This window comes from Toxotes jaculatrix, chromosome 17, assembly GCF_017976425.1.
Source record: "Toxotes jaculatrix isolate fToxJac2 chromosome 17, fToxJac2.pri, whole genome shotgun sequence".
In the NCBI taxonomy this organism is placed as follows: domain Eukaryota; kingdom Metazoa; phylum Chordata; class Actinopteri; family Toxotidae; genus Toxotes; species Toxotes jaculatrix.
In genome coordinates this window covers 4,537,470-4,563,526 of record NC_054410.1, presented here as the reverse complement: position 1 = coordinate 4,563,526, position 26,057 = coordinate 4,537,470, and the positions used below count along the sequence as shown (strand labels likewise).

The 26,057-nt window shown below is 42.1% G+C and overlaps 1 protein-coding gene across 3 annotated transcripts in view; it reads left to right on the top strand.

Annotated features, from left to right (window-relative positions):
• actn1 (actinin, alpha 1) overlaps positions 1-25,747 on the top strand; it is a 49,698-nt gene extending 23,951 nt beyond the window's left edge. Inside the window, exons 2-22 of one of the 3 annotated variants that reach the window (XM_041061575.1) lie at positions 439-553; positions 1,303-1,422; positions 5,014-5,100; positions 5,720-5,807; positions 8,540-8,618; positions 9,000-9,081; positions 10,079-10,164; positions 15,101-15,193; positions 15,840-16,070; positions 16,298-16,445; positions 16,763-16,913; positions 17,450-17,558; positions 17,838-17,978; positions 18,171-18,353; positions 19,109-19,243; positions 19,600-19,779; positions 20,674-20,820; positions 23,179-23,259; positions 23,577-23,642; positions 24,039-24,197; positions 25,176-25,747. In XM_041061575.1, coding sequence (XP_040917509.1) covers positions 439-553; positions 1,303-1,422; positions 5,014-5,100; positions 5,720-5,807; positions 8,540-8,618; positions 9,000-9,081; positions 10,079-10,164; positions 15,101-15,193; positions 15,840-16,070; positions 16,298-16,445; positions 16,763-16,913; positions 17,450-17,558; positions 17,838-17,978; positions 18,171-18,353; positions 19,109-19,243; positions 19,600-19,779; positions 20,674-20,820; positions 23,179-23,259; positions 23,577-23,642; positions 24,039-24,197; positions 25,176-25,334 — 2,640 coding nt within the window. In that variant the 3' untranslated portion in view covers positions 25,335-25,747. The remainder of the gene's footprint in view (positions 1-438; positions 554-1,302; positions 1,423-5,013; positions 5,101-5,719; positions 5,808-8,539; positions 8,619-8,999; positions 9,082-10,078; positions 10,165-15,100; positions 15,194-15,839; positions 16,071-16,297; positions 16,446-16,762; positions 16,914-17,449; positions 17,559-17,837; positions 17,979-18,170; positions 18,354-19,108; positions 19,244-19,599; positions 19,780-20,673; positions 20,821-23,178; positions 23,260-23,576; positions 23,643-24,038; positions 24,198-25,175) is intronic. The other 2 variants (XM_041061573.1, XM_041061574.1) reach the window with 2 other exon arrangements.
• Positions 25,748-26,057: the final 310 nt, after the last annotated feature.

Below are 26,057 nucleotides of genomic sequence, written 5' to 3'. Positions count from 1 at the left end.
GCTTCGTCACTGTGAGCATATTATCAAGCTGACTTTAGCCTTCAGAGCTCACAACACCTCATGTTTCCAACAGGACCTCCAGCTGGGAAAAAAAAAAAAAATCTCACTTCTTCACACACCAACCTGCTGCTCTACTGTTTACCTACCCAAATATAATTCTGCCTGCGATGAGGTTAGCCTTGCTGGATTTAATGCACTGGACTGGTGCCATTGCCAACAGATTGTAAAAATAGTGTGAATTTAATAACTCAGCAATATGAACAAACACAGAGACTCTGGTAGCTTCACAAGCAAAGTTGCTTCCCCTGCCTGCACCTGGGTGGTTTGAGCTGAAATTGTGCACACTGTTCATACATATGCACTATTTGTACTGCTTTAGATTACATGATGCATGCAACTCGTGATGGTTTTTGACTCCTTTCTTTCCCGTCTCTGCAGACATTTACAGCTTGGTGTAACTCTCACCTGAGGAAAGCAGGCACGCAGATCGAGAACATCGAGGAGGACTTCCGGGATGGACTGAAACTCATGCTGCTGCTCGAGGTCATCTCAGGTAAACAGCTCCTTACTTAACGGGATTAACGGAATGAAAACAGTGTGCATGGGAAGCACTGTCACGTGTTGATTTTGGATACCAGTATCAACCTTACAGGAAGAGGTCAGCATTTTAGGAAATACGCTTATATCCTTTCTTGCTGAGAGTTAGATGAGAGGATTGATTCCATTCTCAGATCTGTTTTTGTTGTAATCATTGTGAAACAGAAGTTAGAATTTTCTGCTTGTGAAACTGAATATTTGAACAGTGTCTAGTTATTTAAAAGAACTTAAATTAAATCCTTCAGATTTGATTGGATTGCTAAAACATAGACTATCTCTCTGCTAGCCACAACTCGCAAACTAAGACTCAAGAGCAAGTCGGCAGCTTTCCTGAGTTCAAGATGAGGCTTCAAAAATATTCAGATGTTTACAGAAAGTGAAAAGCTAACACTCTCCTCTCGTGACTGTAGCTTCATGTTTACTGCACAGACGTGAGAGTGGTATCAATCTTTTCATCTGAGTCTCAGCAAGACAGTGAATTTCCCAAAACACTGAACAACTGCTTTAAAACAACACGAAATGTTATGTCATGTTGAAAAACCTGCTCCAGTATAGCCTTCAACTTGAATTACATTTATTTGGCCTTGACACCATTTGTTTCCATTTTATGAATTGTTCCAGAACAAAAATATTATTTATTTTAAATGTGAGAAACTGCCAGACACACTCTTCATCCTTCTACCTTTTCTGTGCTTTCCTGTTTAGGCGAACGCTTGGCCAAACCAGAGAGAGGCAAGATGAGAGTCCACAAGATCTCCAACGTTAACAAAGCGCTCGACTTCATCGCCAGTAAAGGAGTGAAGCTGGTGTCTATTGGTGCAGAGGGTGAGTGACAGCGGTGGAGGAAGTATTCAAATCCGTTACTCAAGTAAAAGTGCCGGTACATGCTTAGTATTGTAAAAGTTTGTCATATGTTGTGTACATTCAATCTCAGTTTGTAAAGTAAGTAATACCTAAGTAGCTGTCAGATAAATGTAGTGGAGGATAAACTACAGTATTCCCTCTGAAATGAAGTGGAGTACAAGTAAAAAGTGGAAATACTCAAGTAAAGCACAAGTAGATCAGATTTGTACTTCAGTGAAGCACTGGGTTAGATGTACTTAGTTCCCTCCTGTCACTGGTGAGTGCTGTCACATCTCTGTATTACTGACATTTCCACCAGACGATGAAGGTCAGGCATTTTCCACAGCGTCACCTGACCTTCTCTAAGTTTGTGTACATCACACATTGCGAGGCATTGATTTTAATTAGGCCATCAGGCAAATCAATATCCAGTATTCTGTTGTGAATAGTTATGTACAATGTGGTCTCTGGCCCTCTCTCGCTCTGTCCCCCTCTCTCTCTCTCTCTCTCTCGTTACCATGGCGTTGCCGCTGGCTGCTGTGCAGTTAATGAGATCCTTATTTCCGAGTGTTCCGGTGGAGGTTGTGCTTCGCGGTGCATTTTCTGAGAGTAGATCTTAGGATCAGCAATCCCCTCAGGGGCTGAGGCTGCTCATTGTTCAGCACAAATAACTCGGGGATGTCCGTCCTCCTCCCATCCGAGAGTAAACAGCTCTTTAGCAGAGTAAACACTCTACTCTCACTCTCTCTCTTAATATCTGTCTATCTTCCTCTTTCACAGCAACACACAGCCCTCTGGGATTTTCTGGAATCGAAAGAGTTTGCACTTATGTGAAACTTTAAAAACTTATGGAAACTTTAAAATGTGTCCACTAAGTGAACTCAAAATATTTGAAGGATCTCAGAGTTTCAGTTCACCTAATACACTGTATACGTTTTTATATGCAGCCCTTGTGCTGTTTAGCCGTGCAGATCGTTTTAGTTTTGGGTGCCAAGGTTTTGAGATATCTGTCTCTGAGATTTCTCCTGCTGTCCCAATCCAAGGAAGGGGAACAGAAATTTGATTATGTTGCTCAAAGCTCTGAAGGATGACATAAAAAAAAAAATACAACTCAACAACAACTTGTCCTTCCAGAAACAAGGTCCTTGTTCTTCTGAATAATCCACAAACCTCACTGTCAACAGTTTTTGGCGGAGCTACTTTCTACTGAAGAAACAGTCGCCACTAAAACTGTTGACAGATGTCATTTCTCTCTGTTTACGCCCTTTTATTGGAATGGACTTCAAAGAGTTCAGAGGCAGATCTCTCTAAACTTAAGCACACGAAACTGAAACTGCCTGAATGGCCTGTTCTTTAGGTTCCACCCCAACGTGTAACCTCTGACCTCTTGTGTTTCTTTCCATCAGTAGCTTTTTCTGTGTCTGTTGCTGTCAGACGCAAAAATGTCAAAAGAAATCTTGCCAAGGAAAAAGTTTTAATAATAAATAAATCAGCTGACTAGTGCAAAATCCAACTGTATCTCCATACATGTGGATCAATAAAATAACGATTCCATATATTCTTACCTCGACATATATTTGGGATTCTGCTCCTGCCCTCGCAAACACTGCAAAAATCTTTATCATCAGATCGTTTTTATTGAGTCCTATAAGTCTTATTTTCTTAAAGCACTTAAAAAAAATCTGTTTTCTAAATATATTTAAACAGTTCCCAATGCAAATCAACCTCAGTTTACCACAGGTGGACTTTAGTATCTTGACTAGGGCTGTATGTATTGGAAAAGTATTCATATCATGTATTCAAGTCGATACTGATTCATAAACAAATTCTGTAGGCATCTATTCTTCTTTTCAGTCGTACTTTTGGCTTCTTATGCCTTTATTTCAGAGCTGACAGAGGAGAGATAAGTGGAAATAAGAGCATCACATTTACCATCACGCGTCAGAGCCCAGCACCAGCAAATATTCACATCTGACACAGTGGAACCACTGAATTTTCACCATTCAGTCGATCAACTTATCATTTCACATCAACTTTTTTTGTACTTGCAGATGTTTTTTTTGACTTGTTTAAGAAAGCACGATATTTGGGCCTCAGTGAAGGACGAAAATGATTTGATGAGATGGAGATTTTTTTTTTACAGTGCACAGAGGCCAGTATAAAAGCTCCTAAGCCAGACCAGCATTCCAGACAGATTAGCCGGCTGGAATCCCCTCCTGGTCGAGCGGCCCTGCTAACTGTGGCGGTGGGACGGGACTAGTCGAAGGCTTAGATCCATGCGACTCATCAGGGGCTTTGTTGTGGGTGAGGGATGAGGGAGGGGGATGCGGTTTCAAATGGAATTAACAGGATTTGTGTTCCTCCCCCAGGTTGATCAGTCATGTTCATTAGTGCAGCTCTCGACATGTATCTGCGTGTGTCGGCCTCAGCCACCCAGCTCAACATGTTCTGTCTCCTTATTCAATCCGAGGCGTCTTTCACACCGCGTTACATGTACAGACATCTGACTGACATCTCGCAGTCTAAGTTTGTCCGTCGCAGTCGAGCAGCCGTGGAGCTGCCGTGCCCTGCGCCTTATTGGATTAGAGGGAGAAACGAATGATTATTGAAGGCGGGCAAACAGGGTGACCTGTTGAAGGGGATTTTCATTATTGACAACACAGAGGAGCAGTGGACACAGGCAGTTCATTCATAGTCTTCAGCCACAGGCACACAGCTGACTGACAGCTTAACACGTTCAGGCTCAAATGACTGAGTCATCACGCATCTCATTCATAAAGGTTTAGTGCTCACTGGTTTAGATTCCCCCATGTAAATCCCGTGAGCTAAACAGAGCCTGAGTGGGAAATCATGTAACTGGAGTTATGGCACTGAATCAACAGATTATCTGGTCCTTATGTGTCCAAATGGGCTCCTGACCTCAAAGGCCTGTGAAAGCTGTTTACAAATACATCATACAATTTTCAAATACATGGTTGTAGTTTTAAAAGTAGTTATCTGTTAGTGTGTTCCCTCATATTTGCTTTTTGAAACTTAGTGAGTGTTAATAATCATGTTTCAGGGCATAATTTATTTAACTGTCGCACACCTTGTTATACATATTTAAACATGATTTGAAATAATGACATGTTGTTGAATTAAGTTATATAAAATCAGAGCTATTATGAGTAATCCTCTGGGGACCTTGAGCATTCAGTAGCCGTTTCATTTTATTTCACTAAAACACACAACCTACTTAATGTGACATTAGAGGAAAAGACAGGATGGGGGCACCATGTTTTTTGTTTTTTTTTTAAATTAAGACCAAAGTGGTGGACCAACCACCCGACAGACCTAAATCACCATTGAGCCATCGTAGAGCTGTGAAGCTAGCATGACCAAAAATCTTTTACTTTTCAACCAAATTTATCCTGGTTTTAACGTAAACATCTGGACAGCATTTTACCCAGAACTCACTGGATCAGTGTTTATGGGATATGTCTGCCAGATGTGAGAAGTATGAACTATAAGTGGCTGCTCAGTGTGTAAATTCTAAAATGTAAATGTTATTGCTCTGCCCTTCGCTTCTTTCAGAGATCGTCGATGGCAACGCTAAGATGACCCTGGGAATGATCTGGACCATAATCCTCCGCTTTGCCATCCAAGACATTTCTGTGGAAGGTACTGTGTGTGTGTGTGTGCCTGTGTGTGTGTGGATGTGGGAACATTTCCACACACTTCTTATTCATTCACTTTATTGAAAAGAACTCCTGCTCACTGTCTTCATTTGCAATTGAAAACACTCCTCATTGACACAGTGTCTCAGCGTAAAGACCTTTGTCACGCATCTCACCGAGCTAAAAAAAAAACGCACAATACCAGATATAGACTTGAGCTAATGCACGTTAATTTGAATATGAATGTTTCAGAGACTACTCTTTTCCTTCAGAGGCAGAAATGTTTACGATATGGTCCTCTGCTCGGTTAACGTAAATAAAGCACTTACACTGTAATCCAATTTAAATGTCAGAAGTGATCAGGCTTGATTTGTTCAGCTTTAAATTTCAACACAGTGTGTTTCTGAGTATTTCACTTTCACTGTTTGGGTACAGCACAATACCAGACACCTCTCAGTATCCACTGGAAACAAGAGCACGAAGCATCCGAGCAATCACACATGCTTGCCATTCACTTCACCTCCACTTAATCCACCACTAAACAGGGATTAGTCGAGAGTCGGTCAAAGTAAAAGCCCAAGAGTTTCTCCAATGTCACAATGATTCCTTCTTCCCAACTGCAGAAACATCTGCCAAAGAGGGCCTCCTGTTGTGGTGCCAGAGGAAGACTGCGCCCTACAAGAATGTCAACATCCAAAACTTTCACATCAGGTAAGGCTTTAGGGAGGAAAACAGAATAAGTAATTTTAAAAAAAGATTATTTTACTCGCATGCAGACATGCAGTTAACAAAATGAGGCTGTGGAAGCAGACTCAGAGCAATCAGGGGTTCAAATCTCTGAACCCAGCAGGGAAAATTAGACCAAAGTTAGCAAATACACAGTTGTGCCATCCCCTCACCTTAAATCGTGTTTGGCTCTTCTGTGTTCACCATTTTTTTATATCCGAACCAGGGCTTGTAAACAAAACAAAGCAGGATGAAACACAAACATCCAATCATAGCTCTTGCGGTCTCCATGTAGTATCTTGGTATCCTCGCTGTAACATAGAACTTTAAATTAAAGCTCTGGATGGCTTCAGAGTACAAGTCTCTCAATCCTGTCACAGTGTCTCAAGGACACTGTTATAAATTAAAATGTGGTTTCTCATCCTGTCTGGACGAATTAAGGTTTTATGAGAAAGTAAATTTTTTAGAAGACCAGGATTACATAAATGTATAATTTCAGAAATAGTTCCAGACACAGTGCAGTCGACATTAGTGACCTCAGACAGTGGTAATGTTGAACAGAACAGACCCAAAGCAGACGTGCTCTCATCAACCAGACCAGCTGAGAAGAACTGGATGTGGCACTAACCAGCCAGTGCATCTAGATTTATATCAGTAGATCTGCTGCATGCAGACAGTTTATTGAATTGACAAAGTGGTGAACCTGAATGTGAGGATATGAGTTACCGTTGCATCCTGACCCTGGAGTGGGTTCAGTTAGTCCTGGATCCACGTCACAGGATGCCTCCGTGTGCGTTGAATTATTGAAAGAAGACCACTGTGATCCTCAGATGTGGATGAAAGCTGAGGCGAGAATAAAGGTGGAGGTGAGGTCATTTCAGGAGAAGGTAAAGGGAGAGGCCTGATGATCCGTGTGCAGGAGAGGGGGATTGTCAGAGCAGAGGCCAGGCCTTTGATGTGGTCTCTCTGTGAGAGATGATAGCAGCACATCTCTGTTGAAAGATGAGAGACAGACGAGAAAAGAGCTCTGAGCTTTTTGTTAATGTGTTTTTTCTCTAGTGCTCAAGTGCGGCTTCTTCAGGTATAAGAGTCGCATTGTAAAAGCTCTTCTTGTGCATTACAGGCACTTTTATGGCCAAGTAATAAAAAAAAAAAAAAATTAAATAACCCATCTCACTAATTTACCACCAGTAAATCCTCCACGACGCTTCCAATTTGAGATTGAGACTGCACTGCACCATCCCATCATACTGCACTCAGACAGCCTGCTTTCAGCATCAAGGCCTCTAATCAATGAAGCACAGGAGGTTAAACTAAAAATACCTCTTCCAGATAATTAGATACATGATCACTGATTTACAGACAAACTCCAATTTAACTGCAAAGTTCTTTACACTGGATTTTATATTTATATTTATACTCTGAGTATATATCCAGAATATTAATACTGAACCAATATTTTTGTATTAAAAAGGGATGAAATCATTGTTCCCCTCAGCTCTACCAACCTTTTTTTATTTTTTATAACTCTTTGTTTTGGTTTTGTGGCCCCACAACTTTACAGTTTTGGTTGCATAGTTTGGTTTGGAAACAGGAGTCCAAATCAGTGCTAGTGTTACTCCATGTCCGCTGCATGTGTAAACAGCAGAGGCTGTTTGCTTCATCATTTCAACTTTAATACGTCAGCGTTATGTCAAGTAAAAAAATCACTTAATGCAGCTTTAACCTGACAAATTCAGCTAATAATAGCATTTATGTTTTAACATTTAGATTTATGTTAAAAATATAATAACGTAAATAAACTTGCATGACTCAAAAAAAAAAAAAAAATTCTAGTATTTTCTAGTAACATCTTCTGAGTGTGGAGCCGCAGTGCTGCAGCATTCTGTAAAAACTGGACCACATCTGTGATTCAGTGAGTCACAGTGAGACCACTTGCCAAGTAAATTACTCTGGAAAATTAAAGAAAACCAGTACCAAAGCACCATGTCTGTTCAGTGTACAAAAGTAACCAAGCAGAAATTTCTTTCCCTCTGAACATGAGCCAGACTCTGGCCCTCAAAAGAAAACCGACTGCGATTACCAATTTTGTCGTGGTCCTTGAAAATAATTTGATGGGTCATTTTTCACCGAAGTTCCCAGGTTTTCAACTTTTTCTTCTTTTAGTGAGACACAGAACCCCCTACCCCCCCCCCCCCCCCCCTCCCCCTCCCCCTCCCCAAATCTCCCTGTCCCACCACTGTTCTTTAAGACCAGACTGATCTCAACACTTTGTCCAATGTGATGTAAATCTCCCAGCCTATATTCAGTCTTACAGTCAGTTCTTTCTTAAAAAGAAAATCTATATAGTGAAAATTTCTTTTCACTATAACAAAGGATCAAAACATGTAATTTTTCAAACTTTAGAACTTGAGGTTTAACTTTAATCGGAGACTTTGACGGTGTGGTACAGTGGATAACCCATCATCTTCATTTAAGCTGATAGTGGTAAAGTTTTTGCTGTGTTACAGTGACACACCACGTGCTGCAGGGAGGGTGTGGGTATGTTACATGAAACTAATCAGTGAGACAGACAGAGGGGATTAGTCTCGATCAAAGATTAAAGTCAAATTCCTTTTCTCTTCCTCATCTCACCGTGTTTCCCCTCACGTTCACCCTGATCACAGCTGTTTCTCCCTCTCTCTCTCTCTCTCTCTCTCTCTCTCTCTCTGTTTCAGCTGGAAAGATGGCTTGGGTTTCTGTGCACTCATTCATCGACACCGTCCAGAGCTCATTGACTATGGAAAACTGCGCAAGGTGAGCCAACACTGTTGACTAAACCAGGTGAAACAGTAGATGTAAACTAGATGTAAACTCTTGCTTCTTTGTGATAACCTGGCTGAAGTGTCCTTGTGGGAAAGTATCTGGAGTAGAGATACATAATAGCACTGATGGGACTTATCTGTAAGACTGCAACCTGATGAGTACAACACATTTTGATCTTAAAAAATGTCTGTATGTATCAGTGCAAAACCTTACTATCATATACAGCAGATAAAAGCCTCAAATCCTCACATGTTGAACACAGTAATTGTTGAGAGTGTGCAACTGTGAAATGGCAGCACTTTAGAATCAGGGTGCTGCAGTGACATACAAAGTCTAAAGGTCTTGATGGTCCACTGTGTCTGCTGTTGACAGGATGACCCCATGACCAACCTGAACACAGCTTTCGACGTGGCAGAGAAGTACCTGGACATCCCCAAGATGTTGGACGCAGAAGGTGAACAGGCGGGGAGGAAAATAGTGAAATGATGATGAGGAGAACAGACTTTTTCCCGTGTTCAAAGACAAAAATATATTCTCTCAGAAGTGCTTTTCTGACAGCCCGAAAGTTCTGAAAAACCCTTTTCAGAAGCTGCACCAGCTAATTTTTGTAATTTCCCCAAACCAACAATCTCATGGCCACGTCTGCTCTCTCGCTGCGATTAGTCAGGTGTGCAGAAGTGTGAAAAGGAGCAGAGCTCCACATTTTTTCCTCACATTCCTCACATTCCTACTTACAGTACGTCTCTGTACATGTTTACTGCTGAATCACACCAGTTGCCTGTGTTGGCAGCGTTGAGAGGTCATTTACTTTCAGATAATTGATATGAGGAAAACCAAAAATGGCCAAAATCTGAATGAAGTTCTGAACAACAGCCCAGAATGGAAATGAGCTGAAAGAAAGACAGACTCTCTCTTTTCCTCCACGTTTTTTTTGTAGCCTGTTTATTGATCACGTGGCTTCATACGACCAACTTCTCGTCGCCTCCTTCAGAGTAATAACTTTAAAAAAGTCTATAGTCTATACAACTCCTCTTTTTCAGTGATCTGAGAGACTGTATTTTGACTTTAACACTCACACATGCAGCTGTGCACACAGAGGGAGACAAACATTCTTTTTCCATTGAATGTAAATATGCAGTTCTCGTTTTACAAATAAATGAAAGCCTCCAGACGTCATCCTGAATCTTCAAGTACAGTTCCAGCTCACTTAGTTAAAGTAGACTTTAAAACCTCTGTGTTTCTGTGCTTAAGACAGACGAAGTGTAAAACCAATCCTCCCCGTTAAGCACATCTGGACTGCGATATGCCGTGTTTTTCTTTCCACTCTGGATATTGTTTACGTGAAGAGCTGAGCCCCAGCTCTGCTTCCTGTTTCTTCATTTATCTGTTTAACAACCTCCACTCCACCCTCCACCCTCCACCCCGTCCCTGACCTCCTCTCTTCCCCGCAGACATTGTGGGCACTGCCCGTCCGGACGAGAAGGCGATCATGACCTACGTCTCTAGCTTCTACCACGCCTTCTCAGGCGCCCAGAAGGTATCCTGGATGCAGCGTCTCCTTCCTCCTTCCTCCTTCCTCCTCCTCCTCTACCTCACTTCCCTCCTCCCTTGTTTCTGCCTCCATGTGTTTCTCCTAACGGTGCTCCTTCTCTCTCTGCAGTGCACAACGCCCCCTGCAGGGGTCACTCTCCTTCACTTTCCGCATGGTTCACACCACCACATGCATGATGGGACGACAACACTCTGTTTTTAGAGGCAGTGAGCACAAGTGTGTCTCCAGTCTACCTCGTTGTTACGTTGCCGCAGGCCCTCAAACTCATGACTGATTAGAGTTTTGTAGCTCAGAACAGAAGTGGAGTGGGAGTGGGAGGTGCGGCGAAGTTTATCTGATAAATGATGATGATTGCCTGTGATGAAAACCACGGTTTCTGACGAAGGGAGACAAATTGGCCTGAAGTCTGGCGTGGTGGGGGAGATGTAACCGTTTAAATGGATGGTTATGTTCAGCCTCGAGAGCGACAGGTTAAATGGAGGGTGGAGGAATGACAAGAATTAAAACTGGCACTTCAAAGTCACGCAGCTAGCTGACGGTTCATTTTAATGGATACACGCCGTTTTGCTAAGTGGGGAGTCAGTTTCCTTGTTTCTGTACAAGAAAGAAGTGTTGAATCAGACTTTCTGTGCTGGATAACGAATGATTTTCTGTTAGTACGACTGCAACCTTGAAGCACAACAGGAACTATGAGATTTTGCCGTGCGGCCTCTAAGACAGTCAGAGAGAAGCCGAGCATCACAAAGCAGAAGTTATATAAGGGTCGGGTACATGGTAGAGGCCCAGCAGCAGAGAGAGCATTTCAACACAGCTGTGTTTAAGCAAAAATGTTTGTGTTGATAACTGCAGAGAGTGGAGAGGCGTGTCCTGCTCCACCGTAACTACAGCTGGACTCTGGATTGCATCGCAGGTCCGAGAGGTGTAGGATGAGATACAAGCTTTAGTTCTTTAGTTAAGTTAGACTAAGTTTAGTTACAAAATACGATGAAATGGAAAGTTTAGAAGTTCATAAAATCATCCCCCACTTACAAAATGATCTCAATGACATTTGATGCCAAATCTCAAAACTTGAGTTTCCCAGCTACATAAAATATAAATAAATATTAATATATTTTTAAATATATTTAAATATATATTTGCACTTCGTCCACCCACCTCCCATCTGAAATTCTGTCACATTTATTCAAATGTTTTTTTAGGGAAAATGTACAAACTGTAGGTAGAGTGGAGATGACTTGTGCCCTCAGTGCTGCCTCCTCTTGTGATTACGCCCTCTGCTGGCCCTTGTGTCTCTGCACACTTTTACTCGTGCATTTTTCTCTTCTCTGTCCTCTCTCTCCCCTTTCCTCTGTTCCCTGGGCAGATATCATTAGCACCTTGAGGCCAGATGAGAAGGCCGTCATGACTTATGTGTCGTGTTACTACCACGCGTTCTCAGGCAAGCAGAAGGTGAGAAATGAAATGGGAAAAAAAAAAAAGAAAAGAAAAATAATGACCGGATACCTGCCAAAGTGGCTGGCAGTGAATGACAGATCAGCTGCAGTCTGATTTTGCCAACATTTGTTTTTCACTGCTTGAGTGTGATACCACAGTTTGATCCTACAACACTGAGAAGGGTGATATCAGGCAGCACAATACCTGAAATACATCTCAGCTGAAGGTTTAAAGAGACATTCACTGTTCACATTTACCAGCAATGCTGAATACAAAAATCTGAATATGTAACAGCTTTGAGGGCTTGGTGCTGTAATTTGAAGATGCTATTTATTCGAGTGCAGCAGTTTTCAAAGAAAGAGATTATCAGGTAGCCACCCACATGGCTTCAAAAGAACGCTAGTATTGCTGAATATCTGCTGGATGTTTCAGTGGGCAACTGTTTTTACTGGTATCACAGGTTTAAGCATGTTATTGCTGTAATAATAGCCTTTTGGAAAAAGGACTAATCCAAAATAAACAGTGCCCATCGAGGAACAACTTTGTTCATCTCCAGACAGCAAGTCATGACTGGGGAGTAAGACCTCTGGATGATCCAAGAGAAATTCAGTTTTTTTTAGTTAACTAGCCCCAGAAAAACACACGTTTGCACTGCTGACATCTTATCTCCATGCAGATCTGTTGAACAGTTTTATTTTATGAGCCTTGAAGCTCTATGACTTCATACATTTTTACTGTGGGTGAGAAACCAAACCCTCAGTTTATCAGAACCTCCTTATCTGCCCTCTTTCAGCAGCGTATTGATCCCTGATACTGCGATTCAGCCTTTCTGCTCTGCCAGCGTGAGGCTCATACACTCTCAGTGGAATACATTATTGCGAAGACATGCCAAATCCACTCAAGATCTCTGCAGTGAATAATAGAGACTTATCACACTGACACACACACAGGATATCCGCTAAGTCTCCTGTACTTATTAGGATCCACTTCTTAATGGAGCTATTGAACCTCCCAAGGAGAAGGAGTCCGGAAACCGCCGCTGGCTGGCACACAGTTTTACAGTGCTGGCATGGATTTCACATAGAAACAGCGGGTGGAGGAGCAGTTACTCCTCCGCTGTCAGACACCTCAGGTTGTACCCTGCAGGGCAGAAATTTCCCCATAAACACCATCACCCTCACTTTTTCTTGTTGGCTAAATGTGGACACGGAAATCCTCACTTTAACTTTACAAAGACGGGTCCATGTTAGCACCAGTTTGTGCCTCACATGTATTATATTTACAGTCCATTTGAGACACAAGGGTTTGTGTTAAATTGGTGATAATTTACTTACAGTTTTGAGGGTATTTACGGACTCCTCAAAGACTCTTCTGTCCACCTGGATAAAAAAGTCATTGCACAGTAGTTTTTTAAAGTTGTTTTCTGAGCTGTGGCTCTACTCCCTGATCCAATCTCCCTTTTTTTGTTGTGCAGTGCAAGAAAAAAATTCTGAAAATGTAAAAGAATGGGACCTAAGATGAATATAGATAATGCAGATTAAGAGTTACCACTGAGGTCACTGAGGTCATGTCTTTGGCGATATCTCTGAGAACATACCACCCACATGTTCTCTGTCTAATGAGCTCTGGTAGAGTTTACAGTCTGCAGCTACACACATATTCCTCATGCAGGGTGTTTTACAGCTAACTGTAGTATTTTAAGACTAAATTGGTTAACATTTGACTTTATAGGGGGAAAGTTATTAACTAAAATATTATGAAGGGATTTAGTTTTTTCTGCCATTATACCTGCCAGTGTAGAGAAGGCTTTAAACAACATTTACAATCATTTAGGGAGATAAAACTTTACAGAAAAGATAATTGGTGGCTGTAATCAATGATTTTAAGTAACAGTGGAGGTCATTTGCCATGAGAATTATCCTCCAACTCTGCAGCTCCCCTCAGGTCTACAGGCCTTTTATTTATTTCAGGTTCAGCGAGGATCACTTCTGTCTGTTAGTAATAATAGTATCATAATAATAATTATCTAGATTATAAAGTTGAGATATGGGAAAGATGTTAAACTTACACAGCTGCTGTGAGTGTTATTAAATATCTCCATATGTTTATCTTTTAGAAAAAAGAACAAAACAAAAAAACATGCTTAGCTTAAACATAACGATAATAAGTGAGAGACACAAACTGGGGCTATGTCCACTCTTACTTCACCGATTCACTCTTGAGTGAGAGTTTTTGCCTTAATAATCAATCCTTGCAGTGTCCCCTCTCTTCTACGTCTGATGTCAGGACAAAGTAATTCATGAAAGAGGTCCTGGCTGTCAGGGCTTTCAGTAAACAGGCTGAGTGTGCAAACATTTGCTCACAGAAGCACGACCTGCACATCCTGGCTCTCCTTTTAAGGCAGCTCGCCTGCTGCTCCTGGTGGAGCCCCTGGAGCATGTCTCAGACCGAGCCAAGTTTCCCCGTGATCTTTTGAGAAAGGAGGCTGGAAGCAGCCCTCTGAGTGGGACGCCTGTCTCCGAGCTATTAAAATGGGGGTGGGAGGGAGATTCAGGTCTGTCTTACTGTGCATCTGTACTCTCTAAAAGGACCCTGCCACAGGGGTTATGTTGCATTTTGAACCAATTTGTTTCCTTGTCAAGCTTTTTAGAGGGACTTTGATGGTGGTGCAGTTTGGGCTGATTCTTTACAGTCACAGATGGAATTCTGTCAATTTTGATATTATCTACCTTAACATGAACACTTTAAAATCCTGGTTAAAAAGTTTATTTCTGGTTTATTATGTTACATATCTAAGCTTAAACCCGCTGCGTACTTTCCAGACTTTATGCATGCTGCTTAAATTTCTGCCTGCATTTTCTCTACAAATCCTTTTCTCTTGTTTTCAATGAGCGTTGCTGACCACTGTTTACTCATCTTGAACACAGCGGGTTAACTGACGACATGTTGTCATGGAAACTCTGCCTCATGCATTGCCAGTCCGGTAATGAAGACTGACAGGCCATGTTAAGGAAGTGTTGTGTCATGGATGAGCCCCTCCGTTTCCCCCACTGGGCTATTTTTACTCTCACAGGAGCCTCGCTCTTTATTTCTCCACTGTCTGTATGTAGGTTGAGAGGCTAAAATAACACACTGTACACTCTGTTGTTCTATAAAAAGACAGTGGTGCAGAGAGGACGACAGGTACAATATGGTGTGTCCTTGTTAAAGCCGTCTGAGTTGTCACTGTCGCTCTCTAGTGTCCTTCCTGCTGGAAAAAGACCACCGATTATTAATCTTTGGACATTTTGGTGACAGTGCAACACACAAGCCCAGGCAGTATTCCTGAGTCAACATCATACAGTAGCCTGTCCTGTTTTTACTTGCTTGCGACATTGCACACACAGAGATACACATGCACTGTACAGCGTAGATGACTGAACAGCACCAAAGCTCAGTCACGTGTTCTGCGTCTCACACTGTTTCTCCCCTCGCCCTCGTCATCCAGGCAGAGACAGCGGCCAACAGGATCTGCAAGGTGCTGGCTGTCAACCAAGAGAATGAGCAGCTGATGGAGGACTATGAGAAGCTGGCCAGTGATGTGAGCACACCCCTATTTTCCTATAATTGTCCTGCACCACCGTTCTCCCTTCTCTCTCCCTCTCCCCCCCTTTTTTGAGTCATTCCCTCACCTCCCAGCCCAGGGGTGTCTGTGCTCCGTACAGGTTCAAGGTTAAAGAAGACAAACATGGTAGATGTACAAGCAGCCAGGAAAACGCTGTAGCTTTGAGGCTTAAGCATAAAAAAACGTATCACAGAAGTAGTTTTTATAAGACGTGTTTTTGCTCGTTTCAGCTCATTTAAAAGAAACTGCAAATACTTTTTCTCCAACATATTTTCTTTGGCACACATTTTTTATAGCATTGAGGCAGCCTTTGGTTCTAGTTATGGATTTTTTAAATCAGACATAAAGTTACATTTGACTGCAAGAAATGAGTAAAGCATTAGCTAACCAATTATCTCAACTTTTCATTTTTTTTCACACCATCACATCCACCACATCTCATTTACTTCCTCTCTATCAATCATGATTCTGCATTTTTTTCTCTTTGCATGATCTTCCTTTGCCTCTCCGACCGTCTTCTTTTCCTTGAACTTGTTTTCCTCCATTTTCTTCTTCTTTTTCCCACCCTTTACCACACGCACACACTCACACACTTGCCCACACACCAACATCAACACGCCAGCTGCTGGAGTGGATCCGTCGCACTATTCCCTGGCTGGAGAACCGCTTGCCTGAGAACACCATGCAGGCCATGCAGCAGAAGCTGGAGGACTTCAGAGATTACCGCCGCCTCCACAAGCCGCCCAAAGTGCAGGAGAAGTGCCAGCTGGAGATCAACTTCAACACCCTGCAGACCAAGCTGAGGCTCAGCAACAGGCCCGCCTTCATGCCCTCAGAGGGAAAGATGGTCTCGGTAGGTCACAACAACATGTGAAAGTACAAACTCACACACAAGAGGTCTAAAAGACTGTGTTCACAGCTTGTTTCCGTTGCCCACAAGTGGCCCAGAAATCTGTTAAAGCAGATTTACTTCAGTAAACGTGCATTTACACATGATGCCACGCTCATGTTTATTTCTGCCTGGTTTTTTTGGGGGGGGGCAAAAATAAATCCTTGAGTATTCTCCTTTGCCTCGTACAGGACATTAACAATGCGTGGGGAAATCTAGAGGGAGCAGAGAAGGGCTATGAAGAGTGGCTCCTAAATGAGATTCGCAGGCTGGAAAGACTCGACCACCTGGCGGAGAAATTCCGCCAGAAAGCAGCTATCCATGAAGCTTGGACTGAAGGTACTGGAAATTTTTAAGTAGCTGAGAACTGCTCACTGTCTCTAACATAAAGATCCAGCAGGCTGTGGAGTTTAGTTAGTGTCATGTGCCTCAGGCCACAGTGAAGCAAAATGGAAATTACAGCCTATAAAGATTTAAATGTTTGAGATCTCAGCTTGTTAAAATAAAGAATGCAATTTTGCCTTGTTTTAGTGTCACCTAACAACCATTTTGAACCTTTCAACATCAAGGCAAATGTCACTGTTGACAGATTTTGAGATAAAATATAAAATTGAATTGTAACTTTATTGGTACATTTTCTGCGTCTCCCCCTGCAGGTAAGGAGGACATGCTGCAGAAGCGTGACTACGAGACGGCCTCTCTGTCAGAAATCAAGGCCCTGCTGAAGAAACACGAGGCCTTTGAGAGCGACCTGGCTGCACATCAGGACCGTGTGGAGCAGATCGCAGCCATCGCACAGGAACTGAAGTAAGAGGCGACAAAACGAGGCCAGAGTTGATGGTTAAAAGATTGTGCTGCTGCTTTCTGTGGATCAATAAATGCTAAAATAGAATAGGATAGATTGAGGTTTGCAATAATGGCACTGGAAACTTTCTTTTTGGGCAGTAACAGTTGATGCTGCATCTACGACATTCAGTTGATTCAGATTGATTATTTTCCCGTTTACTTTTCAGTGACTCTTTCCTCGTTCCTTGGTTGTGTTGATCATCTCACGCTCAAACTTCATTATTTTCATCATAAACATCAAACATCACTCTCTTGAGAAACACCAAAAAAATTAAAAGAACATAAGAAGTTCAAAGGGGCCCATAACAACATTTCACAACATGCAAAAGGACAAAAACAAAAAAAATAAAGATAATAAACAAAGTCTCAGCTGGCATAAAGGCATTAAAGTGCATCAAAGAAAGATGATGGTACGCCAGCTTTACTGGGAATTCAAACTGTGGTTAAAACACGTAATTATGATGAATCTCTTCTGTTCCTGCTTGTTCGTGCTCCAGTGAGCTGGACTACTACGACTCCCCCAGTGTAAACGCTCGCTGCCAGCGGATCTGTGACCAGTGGGACGCACTGGGAGCTCTGACCCAGAAACGCAGTGAGGCTTTGCAGGTGAGAAGGGTTAAAAGAGACTCTGGGATAACACTTAGAGAACTGAAAATTAACGAGCTATTGAAGAGTCAAATTTCTAACTTCTCTAGCTATCCCGCTTTTAAAAGCGCTGTCCTGGTGCTTGTTGGAGCTTTACTGGGATATAATTAATGGCTCTATGAAAGGCTGTGAAGAGACCGAGGCATCAGTGAATCCTTGAATTTCAACTAAAGAGACTTTGAAGGTCAATAAAAAGCCTGTGAATCTTTGTGATTACCCCGTTTTTTTTGTGCTCAACAGAGAACTGAGAAGTTGCTTGAAACCATCGACCAGCTGTACCTTGAGTTTGCCAAAAGAGCGGCTCCATTCAACAACTGGATGGAGGGCGCCATGGAGGACCTGCAGGACACCTTCATCGTCCACACCATCGAAGAAATCCAGGTGAGCACAGGGAAGGACAGAGAAGACTTTATTCACCCTAGAATGAATTAATGTAGAAACATGCAGCATGTATGTTAATGGTTCTGAGGTTGTGTATAGAAAAATATGTAGCTGAGAATTTAAATATTGTGATGTTAGTAATATTGTTGTGGGTTTTATTCTTATTTTATGTATTGCTGTTTTGCATCTCAGGGATTAAGCACAGCTCACGAGCAGTTCAAAGCCACGCTGCCAGAGGCAGACAAAGAGCGGCTGGCCATCCTGGGCATCCACAATGAGATCGCCAAGATTGTGCAGACCTATCATGTGAATATGGCTGGCACCAACCCCTACACCACCATCAACCCACAGGAGATTAATGCCAAATGGGACAAGGTAATAAGACCAGTCACAGAGAAATACAATTCAATTTGGATTTTTAACCTTTTTTAATTAAGGAACATCTAATGTAGCAGCTTCCTGTCGGCACAGTGTAGCCTAAGAAACAGTCGGACACATGACCCCCTGTAAAATGACAAACTGTTGTTTTCAAACTTTGTTTTTTGTTCGGATTAAACAAACGAGATATAATTAGAGTATTTTGTGAATTTTAGAGATGCTGGAAAGGAAAATTTTGTTACAGTGGGTTAGAGCCAAGTGAGCAGTTTCACTGTTTCCAGTCTTTGTTCTAAGCTAAGTTAGCTGGCAGGTGGTGTTAGATTTATTTATACCTTGCAGACATGAGTGGTAACGATTTTTGTCATCTAACACTCAGCCAGAAAGCAGATAATCATATTTAGTTACTAAAGCACATTTAACTAACATCCCATTCTCTCAGAAAATTATCCCAGGTTTGACTTGCTTTGCTTTGGACATTTTTGACTTTGGATAAATATTTTTAAAGAAAGCGGCCTCTGCCATGAGTTAAAGCTGCCCTGTATACTCTTCCAATAATGTAAAAAGAGCCTGGCTGTTACAGTAAAAATTTCTGCCGGCCAAAACTTTGCTTTAAAGAGAAGCAAAATCTTGTATCATGAAGACGGTGAAGTCCAGGTATAGGGGAGTTCAGTTTTGTTTTAAAATAGGTGCCGTAGAATCATATCAATCTGCATTAACACGTGGGTTTTCCATCACTCTCCTGCCCGCTGTAGGTCAGGCAGCTGGTGCCTCAGCGCGACCAGGCTCTGATTGAGGAACACGCCCGGCAGCAGAACAACGAGCGTCTCCGCAGACAGTTTGCCAACCAGGCCAATGTCATCGGGCCCTGGATCCAGAACAAGATGGAGGTCAGTATGAACAGTGCCAATAGTCAATGACCACGTTACAAGTTCAGAACGGAGCCAGCTTTTAAGTTTAATCACCTACCAGCCTGTTCCTGTAAAGCATTTCACATGCACAAAGTTTAAAATAAGAGATGGTAAAACTTTCTGTCTCCAGTGTTTGATGATTCCAGTGTTTCCCTCATGTGGTCACTTGTATGTTCAGAAAATTATATTTGGGTTTATGAAATACTTTTAATGTCAGGTTTGATTAAAAAACAAAGCCATTCATTTTTGTAAATTCTCATTATGTCCTCCACTTCGCAGTGAGTCACTTTTCTTGTTAAAGGGTGTTGTTGTTACCTCTGTGTGTGTCACTGCAGGAAATTGGCCGCATCTCAATTGAGATGCACGGCACCCTGGAGGACCAGCTGACGCACCTACGCCAGTATGAGAAGAGCATCGTCAACTACAAGCCAAAGATCGACCAGCTGGAGGGAGACCACCAGCTCATTCAGGAAGCTCTCATCTTTGACAACAAGCACACCAACTACACCATGGAGGTAAAACCTGGATTTAAGTTTTTAACACAAGTGATAATCAAAAACACCATCTGAGATTTCTGCTTCGTCCAGTTAATGTTCCTTCCTTCACTTCTAACTAATATTTCCAGTGGTGTGTTTGACATGCTCCTCTGACCTGGATGTGTCCTGCAAATACTTCATGCTTTGTTGAATGGCGCCTTGGGTTCAGATGGTTGTGGTTTACCACAGAACACAAAACAATGGGTGGCAGCATGTAAAGACAACCACAGGAAAATCTTCAAGAGTTTAATACAGAACTTTTCTGACATGGCAGCTTACCAGTGTGCAAAATTAGCTTTTTGGCTCATCAGCCCAGTGCTAAACTATAAACCTCTGCCTGCCAAGTATAGTTTTCACTGGCCAAAATAATTCATATGAATTTTGTTATAGACATTCTGAACAACAACAGAACCATTTTCAAAGCTGTTATGTAGCTGCTGTATGACAACCCAGATAAAGAGACAAAAGCAATTTTGACATTTCAGTTTAAAATTAAATTAAATTGACAAGTGATATTTTTAACTGCATTACATACTGTATATTGTTTGGTAGCCACATGTGCCCTATCTGTTGGTTTAACCAGTGTTAGACCATTAAAAAAAAAAGATTTTTTATTTCTTATTGTCAGCAAATCCCATGAAAATACCAAAACCACCAGCAATGAACTGATCTACAGTTTTTGGATATACAGACGATCTGTATTTCACATTTTAGAGGCCATGTCAGACATATCTGCACTGTCCTCTGCCTCCATGTGTTTGACCCAAAGATAAACCCCAGCTGAAGTAATGCGTCTGAGTCTCTTTCACTATCTGTCTCTCCCTCAGCCCTCCTTAAACTTCCTCTGCCTTCATCTCCCTCTCTCCTCTGCAGCACATCCGTGTGGGCTGGGAACAGCTACTCACCACCATCGCCCGCACCATCAATGAAATCGAGAACCAGATCTTGACACGAGACGCAAAGGGCATCAGCCAGGACCAGCTGAACGAGTTCCGGGCTTCCTTCAACCACTTCGACAGGGTCAGTAGTCGTACTGAGTCACTGTGCAGACAACGCAGCAGGCGAGGAGAGGTGTCGTGGGCTGAGCACATCTCATTTCCTGTCAGGTGTTTGGATTTGGGTTTTAGCGAATAGGAACCAAAAGATTTCATGTTAGTAAAGCAATAGTTTGACATTTGGGAAATATATTTGTTCATATGTTAATTCACTCTCTTGCTGAGAGTTTGGTTATAAAATCGATACCACTCTCAAATCTGGCCTTTGAATATAAGGCTAAAGCCAGCAGACTGTTAGTTTAGCTTAGCATAAAGACTGGAAACAGGGGGAAACTGCTAGCCTGGCTCTGCCCAAAGGTAATGAAATCTACCCTCTAGCAAAGTTAAAGTGCTGACCTAAGTTAACCATCTGCAAACTTCGTATTTATCGCCCAGACATGAGAGTGGTATTGGTCTTCTCATCTAACTCTCTGCAGGAGAGAGAAGAAGTATATTTCCCAAAATGTTAAACTATTCTTTTAAAGATGAATGCATCAATTTCTGCTGTGTGGAGTCACGAGTTTGTTTTTTATATGTTTAGTCTGCATCAGCAAAGCAAAGAAGTTGAGGTGAGAATATATAATTTCTGGGTTTGAGTCCATTCAAGTCCTGTCATGCTGCCCGAGGTGTGCCTAATGGTAGTCCTTTAACAACCCTTTAACCCGGAAACTCTGAGTGTGCATAGTGTACAGTTTGTGTGTGAAACGCATTGGACTGTGGAGTGACCTTACTGCTTGGTTGAAAGGGGACTTACAGTTCAGTGACAACAACAACAACAGTATTCATGTTAAAAAAAGTCAGGCGCTTTAAGGCACAGCATTGAGAAAGGCAGCCATCATCAGCCTCATGCACCTGTTAAATCCTTTTATTCTGAAATACAAAAACATCTAAATGAAAATTAAAGACAGAGCAGGTACAATCGAAATTGAGAATCTAATTTATATCACAGGTATAAGCTGCACAGTATTGTAAGGCTGTTTCTATAAAACCTTCTGACTTCGCTCCCCCTCCAACCCCAGAACTTAGTGTTTACACTGGGGCTCAACGTGTCAGGAACAGCACCAATTATGGATGAGTTTTTATTTAGCTCCCTCTCCTCCTCCCCCTCTTCACCCCAGCTCTCCCGTGAACTCCTCCATTACCTCATGCATTCTTCCAGAGCTGTCGTATTGTTAATCAATACCTGAGGTGGACGATCAGAGCCCACAGGAACCTGGACCTGTGCTTTTGTTTCATATTTTATTATGATTAAGCCTCCACACTTCAAGGCTTTTAGCTCGATAGTTGTTCTTAGACATGCCGGAAAAGCAAAGACCAGATTGAGCTGATTCATTCAAAGAATTCTTTTAGATTGACTTTAGTTTGCTGGGATTGTATCGACTATATTTTATTAGTGTATTAATAAGAAAATTAATACCTTTTAAATAGGTGATACAGTCATCTTAGCAACTTCGATTTGTTGCATAAATGAAAGTCTGTTGTTGTGTAGACACAGTTTGTTGATTAATTGATTAGTCTATTGACAGAAGGTTTATCAGCAACTGTTGATAATCATTTAAGGAATTTGTCAGGAAAACGCGCTGAACGTTTTGCTGGTTTTAGCTTTTCACATGTGAGAATTTAGTGTTTTGGAATTATAATTTGTAAATTTATGGTCTAAGACGGTTGATTTGACAAAACACACAATTACTCCATTAATCAAAAGCCAATGAATAATTCATACATTAATTAGATTAATTGGAAAAAAAAATCATTAGCTTCATCTCAAGTCTGTGTATATACATGTACGTTATATGAGTATATGGGAAAGTGAATGTGTTGTAAATGTGGGAAGTGTTTTATCAATGATTTTGACAAACATGACATTTTCCTGTACAAAAAGGTAAAGAGATACTTTTGCGTCTAAGAGGAACTTATTTTGTGTTAAGTACATGTGCCATCGACGATATGAATAACACAACCTCACCACAAGGCCCAGTAGTCTGCCTGCCACACTGCACATTAACGCCTCTGAATGCCCTCGCCCAGCATGGCAGCACTGCTGCCACCGTGTGTTCACCTGCCAGATCCTAATGAATATGCACTGTGTTCTCTGTTTTCTATCTCTCGTGCATGGCCCTCTCCCTTCACCCCCCACCCCACCACCCCCCACCTCCTCCCCGTGCATGGTGCACTCCCTCCACCCACTTCCCTCTCCTCCCCCCTCCAACACCACCTCACCAACCTCCTCGTCTTACACCTACCACCCCCCCCCCCCCTCACCATCACTGACACCGCTGTATGTGTTGCTGCATGGCCTGTGGCCCCCCGACGCCTCGCCTGGCACTGGCCTCCCACACCCCAGGACCGCTCGGGCACTCTGGGCGCGGAGGAGTTCAAGGCCTGCCTGATCAGCCTGGGCTTCGATATCGCCAACGATGCACAGGTACTTAAACGTAGCCACACCCCCGCGGTGAGAGGTTTAACTGGTTTCTTTTTTTTTTCTTTTGCACCTTTCCCCCCTTGTATTTCTTTCCTTCCCCCTATTCTCCTTCTCTTCCCACCTTACTGTTTTTCCCCCCATCTGAATTCCCTTTGCGACTTCCCACATCTTGCAACATCTCCTTTGTGGATTGTTGCGGCTTTCCTCCTAAAAATCTTTGTTCATCCTTTATTCTTCCAATGACTTCCTCCGCTATCCCTGCCTCTCCTTTTCTGTATCTCTCTTCTCCTGGTTTCGTTTGTCCATCGGTGACCTTGTAGAAGAGAACAGGAATCATGGATGCTGAAGACTTCAAAACCTGCCTTATCTCCATGGGTTACAACCTGGTAAAGCCATGAGCACTCTTCAAGTATGAAAATATCATTGTGTGTGATTATTGAGACCAGCCAGAAATGGTAATAAATAGATGTCACCTTCATTTTATTTCAATTTGAACAATGTATGCACTGTATATGTTGTTTTGGATTTAACAATATGGTTAATTTTAGTTCTATTTAAAAATATATTAGAATTTATTGTAATGGAAATGAAAGACTTGCACTCGACAGTAGCTGATAATAATCTAAAAATATAAAAAATAATCTAAAAATCACTTGTGTAATGTTGTGTAAAGTTATATCGCCTTTTGTAGGATGTCAGTCATTTGCTGGGTTGTTATCGCGTTGCCATGGGGACTGTCACCACAGTGACTGAGCTTCACAGTTGCTTTCTGTTGCCTCCAGGGTGAAAACGAGTTCTCCCGCATCATGAGCATAGTGGACCCCAACAGGATGGGCATCGTCACCTTCCAGGCCTTCATCGACTTCATGTCACGCGAGACAGCCGACACAGACACTGCCGACCAAGTGATGGCCTCCTTCAAAGTCCTGGCCGGGGATAAGGTACAGTTAACCTGCAGCTGAATTTTACCAAAGAAGATTAACAATGATAAAGACAAGATGTTCCCAGTGGCTACCTGTAACCTACTGCAGACTACCCACTCAGCACCAAGCTGCAGACAAAGCGAACAACTAGCTAGTGAATGTAGAGGAACATTTAGCAGCTAAAGAGATATTTCTCTCAGGAGTTGGTAGAGACCAAAAACAGAACTAAAAGAGTGACTTTTGTACCAACATTCATCAAATGGACAGAAACACAACTCCAAATGAATGGATGTGTTTACAACTTGTTTCTGTTGACCCCAAGTGTCCAAAAAAAAACCCAAACGAACAGTAAAAGCATGTTTAACTTTATTGATTACGCACGTATGACAGTTCTGAAAGTGCTACTGGCAAAAATTCACAACGTATATGTTTCTTATTTTTCTGCATAGGTTTTCACTATTTGTAGTCATAGCCTAATTTCCAGAGATTGTGAAGCCAGAAATCCATGCTGCTGACAAACTGGTCATGAAGTCACTCGTGGTCTTTAAAGCCACAAAAAGTGATTTCACACCCAAGAGAAATGGAGAGACACTGGCATCCTGTTCGAGTCCCTGTTCGAGTCCCAATATGAGTCCTGATTGTAGCACTGGGTTGCTCCGCCAACTCCTCAGACAAATGCCTGGTTCTCTTTGGCTTGATGGATGTTTGACTTTCTTTACCAGTGACTCATTTATTCCAGCTCTCAGCATTTCTACAGTTGGCTCAGCTGTACAAGCTTGCTAAGTAAACAATGAGCTGAACGTGGCTGAACGCTGCACTGAGCTGCTGACTGGGTCTTGATTCTTAAGTGTAATTGGCAATAGTAGCAACTCTTTCACATTATACTCATTGGATTTCATGCACAAAATGAAATGAAATAAATGAAAATATAAATAATGGATAATTAAATTAATTAAATATAAGAGAATATATTTTTGTTTGTCTCATCCTCTACAGAACTACATTTTAGCTGATGAGCTACGCCGAGAGCTGCCTCCAGACCAGGCGGAGTACTGCATTGCCCGCATGGCCCCCTACACCGGCCCCGACGCCGTGCCAGGAGCCCTCGACTACATGTCGTTCTCCACCGCTCTGTACGGAGAGAGCGACCTCTGAACACTCTGTCAGTCGTCCTGACTCGGGACCACCAGCCTACCTGCTCCGATCACCGCCACGTCCTCTGACTGCCGCGTCACCACACTCCTGTCCTACTACGCTCATTTTTTGTATGTCTCTGGCCTTATCTTTTTGTCATTATCCTCTGTCTCCTTCTCCTCCTCCCTGTCCAGCCTCTTCACCACTCCTTCACACTCTGTCTCCGTTGTATTTGCTTCCCACGCAGTCCAGCAGCTCTCCAGGTTTACAAAGAGGGAGAGAAAAATGTTTCTGTTTTATTTTCTTGTTGTCATTGTTTTTCTTCATAAAATGAATAAAGTTAACATATTTTATTATACTGAACAAAAAAAGGTATTTTTCTTCACCTGATTGAAAATAAGAGACAAAAATTGTAATAAAGAAAAATTGCTATACTTTCTCTTCTTATTCTCTGTTTGCTGCAGGGATCAGTTATGTTTTTTTAAAATAGATTTACATGGACAGTTTGTGCATTTAGCTGACTCTCTTATCCAGAACAACTTATAACAACAGTTATATTAGAAAAAAAGTAAATGCGTGTATCATAAAACTGTATACCAACATCCTGATGCCCCCGGAAAAGCAGGTAAGTGGTTATGGTGACCTAAATAAAATGGTTTTGGTGACCTAAATACTCCCACATGAAGGTATTGAGTTCCTGCATTAAGAGGAAATTATGCATGCAGTACAACAGTGGTTTTGCAT